The sequence below is a fragment of the Microtus ochrogaster genome, chromosome 17 (genome assembly GCF_000317375.1).
Source record: "Microtus ochrogaster isolate Prairie Vole_2 chromosome 17, MicOch1.0, whole genome shotgun sequence".
NCBI classification, from domain to species: domain Eukaryota; kingdom Metazoa; phylum Chordata; class Mammalia; order Rodentia; family Cricetidae; genus Microtus; species Microtus ochrogaster.
Genome location: NC_022019.1, coordinates 7492749 through 7497418, shown reverse-complemented (window position 1 = coordinate 7497418; position 4670 = coordinate 7492749). Strand labels below are relative to the sequence as shown.

Sequence of the window (4670 nt, the reverse complement as noted above, 5' to 3'; positions counted from 1 at the left end):
AGTATGATCTTACAGAGAAAACTCTCTACAGTCTTACATAGTATGATCTTACAGAGAAAACTCTCTACAGTCTTACATAGTATGATCTTACAGAGGCTCTCAACTGAGGCTCCGTCTTCTCAGATGACTTTAGCTTGTGTCAAACGGATATAAAACCACCCAGCACAATAATAACAAGGAGTTTTAGATACTTACAAGGAAATTTATCAGTCATCTTTTGAAAGAACAAAATACATGTTCTTTATGTATATACATTTGGGGACGCAAACCTACAATCCTAGCACTTAGGAGGAAGCAAGAGGGCTACAGTGCATTTGAGGCCCCCTGGACTACAAGGTCAGGCCTTTGTATCAAAATGAATCAATAGAAACCTATCCTGGAATAGAGGCTCTCACTGCAGTGTTTCAGATAAGTGCTAGTCTGCTCAGAAGTACGTGCTCCATTTCCAGAACACCTGTGTCTGCAGGAGTAGGAGGTGTTGACTATCTCCAGGCTGCACATGATGAGGGCTCCTTCTCTTAGACAGCACATATAATCCCGACACTACCAGCAGCTTATCATCAAAACCGGCACACTTGCGATATCTTTAAAAAAAAAAAATCTAGCTAAGAAAAAAAAAACATGAAAAGCGTTCCACACGGAAGGCAGGCTCTGGGTTTGAACAACAAATCGTGTTGTCTAAATTAGTTTCCTCAAACAAAGTGTGGGGAAAGAAAAAGAAAAAGAGGAGAACAAAGGGGAACTCCGATCTAAAACTAAAACTCAGTATTATCCCCGGCCTTCTCCACATATCACTGTGAAAGCCAGGTGCTGGCATCAATCACTGCAGTCAACTGTGCTCTAAGTAACGTCCTTCCGCAGGGCTCAGTCTCACTTCATCTGCAGACACACCTATGTTTGGAGAGGCAGCAAGAAAGGAGAGTAAAGGAAGTGCTCCCTCCTCTAGTCGGTCATTCCCCTTTATTTCAAAGGCAGACGTGGGTCAAGGGGCTTAAGGTCGAGCTGAATTCAGCTACCCACAACCCACAGGGTAGAGACTGAGGACCTGCTCCTAAAAGTCAGATTACAAACAGACAAAACAGACAGACAGACACACACACAATTTAAAAATAAAGGGATGACAAAATTAAAAAAAAAAAACTGGACTTTCTGTTTCACTGTGGGTATTTTTCAAGTTAAACTGTGCAATCTGAACCTGACTTGCATTTTTAGTGCTCCTTCAGCAAGTTTAGCTCATGCCGGTGCTGGGTGGTAGTGGTGGTGGCTGTACTACATGCCTTTGATCCAAGCAGAGGCAGACCAATCTCTAGTTCAGGCCTACAGAGCAAGTTCTAGGACAACCAGGACTTCACAGAGGTGCGGAGACACAATTCCAGCCGCCTCCAATTCCCCCATCTACCTCACCCCACCCCCATCTCAAAAAACAAAAGAAACATTTAAATTTAGTCAATTTTAATTAACTCAACAATTTTAGCAAACATTTTGGTATTATAAAGATGAATCAAAATCATTACATTCAACAAATTTACTATTTGGAAAGGCATGCCATAATTTATTCTGAGCATAGGTACGGAGATAACTAAAAAATGAGGCTCAGCATGTAGGCAACTGACACGCAGGCCTGATGACCTGAGATCAATCTCAGGAACCTGCGCAAAGGTGGAAGGAGAAAACTGACCCCACAAACTTGGCCTCTGACCTCCACAAATGAGCCTTAGCCTATGTGCACCCTTGTACGTCACATAAAAAATAAATTGTTTTTGTTGTTTTGAGACAGGATTTCTCTCCATAGCTCCTCTGTCTGTCCTGGAACTATGTACATCAGGCTGGCCTCGATCTCACCAAGACATGTCTGTGTGTGTCACCTTAGTGCTGAGGTTGCAGTCCCAGCTGTTTTAAGACAGGGCTTCACTATGTAGCTCAGGCCAGCAGCGCACACTCTTTCCTCTAAATCAATGTTCTCAGATGCAGTCATTTTCTTAAGGATGTTGCCACTTAAAAACCCAGTGGTGGTAGAGCACTCCTTCAGCTGGATCTCTGTGAGTTCGAGGGCAGCCTGTCTACAGAGTGAGTTCCAGGTTAGCCAGGGTGGTTACACAGAGAAACCCTGTCTCAAAAAAACCAAACATAAATGTCTTTCTATGGACAGAAGCCTAGCTTTTCTTTTTTTCCTTAAGATTTGCTTATTTATTATGTAAACAGTGTTCTGACTCCATGTATGCCTGCAATGCAGGCCAGAAGGAGGCACCAGAACGCATTATAGACAGTTAGGAGCCACCAAGTGGTTGCTGGGAATTGAACTCATGACTTGTGTAAGAGCAGCCAGAGCTGTTAACCTCGGAGCCATCTCTCCAGCCCCGAGAACTTGAGCCTTAAACAAGTACTTGGTTCAGATCTAAGCAAACCCAGAGCCACAACTGAGGTCTACAGTCTGCCATCTTTATTTTTTTTCATTCTTATATTTACCCCATATGCTTCCCCCAAGGAATGGCTGTCTTGTAGATAACTGGGCAGTCAGAAAATTAAAACCACATCATTTTGAGGAAACCAAGGGACTGCTTTGTCTTGGATTTTCATTTGATAAAGCTGGTATGAGAAAAGCACAGAAAAGGGCTAGTCGGTATAAAACATATATATTCAATTATTCAATATCACAGACAGTAATGGCCTCCAGTGTTTGGACGACAAAGAATTTTGTTCCACGTTAAAGGCAACCTATCTGAACCAAGAGGTTAAGTCCTTTTAGTAAAATGTGATGTTATTCCTTTATTCCAGGAAATCAGGTAAGAACTACGTAGTAAAAATTAAAAAGGGAAACCAGCGAAAGTAAAAATAAAGCAAAGCCCCAAAATTAAAGGTATAAAAAATACAAACCATCAAAATAAACAGCCTAGAAAAGCTAACCGTGCTATGCACCTCTCGTTCAATTCTTTGTGCCTCAAAACAACATCTTGTATAAATTCAGCACTGACATTCAAAATGATCTTTAAAAAGGGTCAAATACTGCTCAAAGGAGAGGATGGCAGTCCCTGTCCCCGGGCTGAGCCCTCACTGCAGACCCTGCAGACACACCTCCCTCGCCAGGCCGGATGCCGCGCTTCTTCTCGCGCAGTCAGGAGATAAACAATCTGGGAGAAACAAGATTTCTTTGTTGTTTGTTGTTTTTAAGGCCAAACTGACTTCACAAGCCATCTATGAAGGGCGATCTTCTCCAGTTCCAAAGGAAAGGCCTTTGTGACCATTCCGTCACAGAAGGGTGGAAGCCCCAAGGCGACCTTAGCCACCCGGAAGCACCGGACGTGGGCGGCGCGCAGGCCCGAACTCGAGACCCCAAGAGCAGCAAGCTGTGGGCCGGAACTCTCGGCCAGGGAGCCCACCGGCGGGGCAGCGCGGGCCGGAACCCTCGGCCAGGGAGCCCACCCGCGGAGCAGCGCGGGCCGGAACCACGTCCAGCCCGTGGGCTAACAACCAGCGCCGCAGCCCCGGCCTGCCCACCGCGGCCCGGCCCGTCGCCCGCGTCTCCCGTACTCACACACGCACAGCTCCACCACGTACGCGTAGTAGGACCAGACGACCACGAAGGTGATGAAGAGCACCGGAACCCAGCCCACCACGCGTTGACAGCAGCGCCAGAGTGTCCAGGGCGCCATGTTCCTCCGGTGACCCCCTGCGCCCGATTCCCACGATTCTGCTGGGCTCCAAGACCCCGGTCGTTCTTCCGCCAGCTCCCCCTCCCCCGAGGTACGGCGGCCCCAAGCAAAGGCGTAGGGCGACGCCGCAACTCCGCCCCTCGGGGCCGCCCGGCTGGGTCCGCCCCCGCCCCGCATCCCGCCGCTCCGCCCCTAGCCCGGGCGCCTGGCGCTCCCCGTAGGGGGTGGGGCTTCCCGGCTGAATGAGGCGGGGCCTGATGTTGGGCGGGGCTCTTCTCAGGCCCGCCCACGGGATTTGGGGAGGGGTCTGGGTGGAAAAGAGGGAAGAGTGCCAAAGGTGTAGGAGACCACCCAGGACCGGGTGATGAGAGCGATGGGGATGCACCTGGGGAGAAGAATGAATCCTTAGCCACCGTGGGGACTTCAGTGCTCAGCCAAGTTGGGGTCCTTTTTTATATAAGACCATGCTCACTCCAGTGTGCAAGCGAAAGGGTATTATATACATTAAAACAAAAGACTTCATGATTCTGATGTGTCTTCAGCAAAGAATTCCTGAGATAATTTGGTCCTCATCCCATCCTTCTCCCGCATGATTTTTTGAACTGGTAGGTGCCTGTGATTTAAGGTGAAAGCCATATACAGCCGGTTATTTTGATTTGGAGCCCACATTTAAGGTTACATCGTGAAAGCAGAATATATAAACATTCCTTTCCCAGCACTGAATTTTCAAAAGTTTATTTACTGCTAGAGATCGCTAGGCAATGACTGTAATCCTAGTAGACTCTAGAAGCCATGCTGTGAAGCATCATAATGCACCATCATTAGAAATAATTCTAGAAAAAAAAGTAGTAATTCATTTCTTTGCTTTGAATGTGGATGCTCAGTGTGTGTGTGGAGGGGGTCTGAGGACAAAATGTGAGTTACTGGAGTGAGTTTCTCCTCATAGGTACTGGAACCACACTCAAGTCACGTTTCCCACCCTGCATCTCACTGACCCCAGACTGCATGCTTTGTTTTATT

The 4670-nt window shown here is 47.3% G+C and overlaps 1 protein-coding gene across 1 annotated transcript in view; it reads right to left on the bottom strand.

The window, feature by feature from the left end:
- Nucleotides 1-3830, bottom strand: part of Zdhhc20 (zinc finger DHHC-type containing 20) — a 60860-nt gene extending 57030 nt beyond the window's left edge. The window contains exon 1 of the mRNA XM_026783282.1: nucleotides 3514-3830. Within this exon, the coding sequence (XP_026639083.1) occupies nucleotides 3514-3827 (314 nt within the window). The 5' untranslated portion in view covers nucleotides 3828-3830. The remainder of the gene's footprint in view (nucleotides 1-3513) is intronic.
- Nucleotides 3831-4670: the final 840 nt, after the last annotated feature.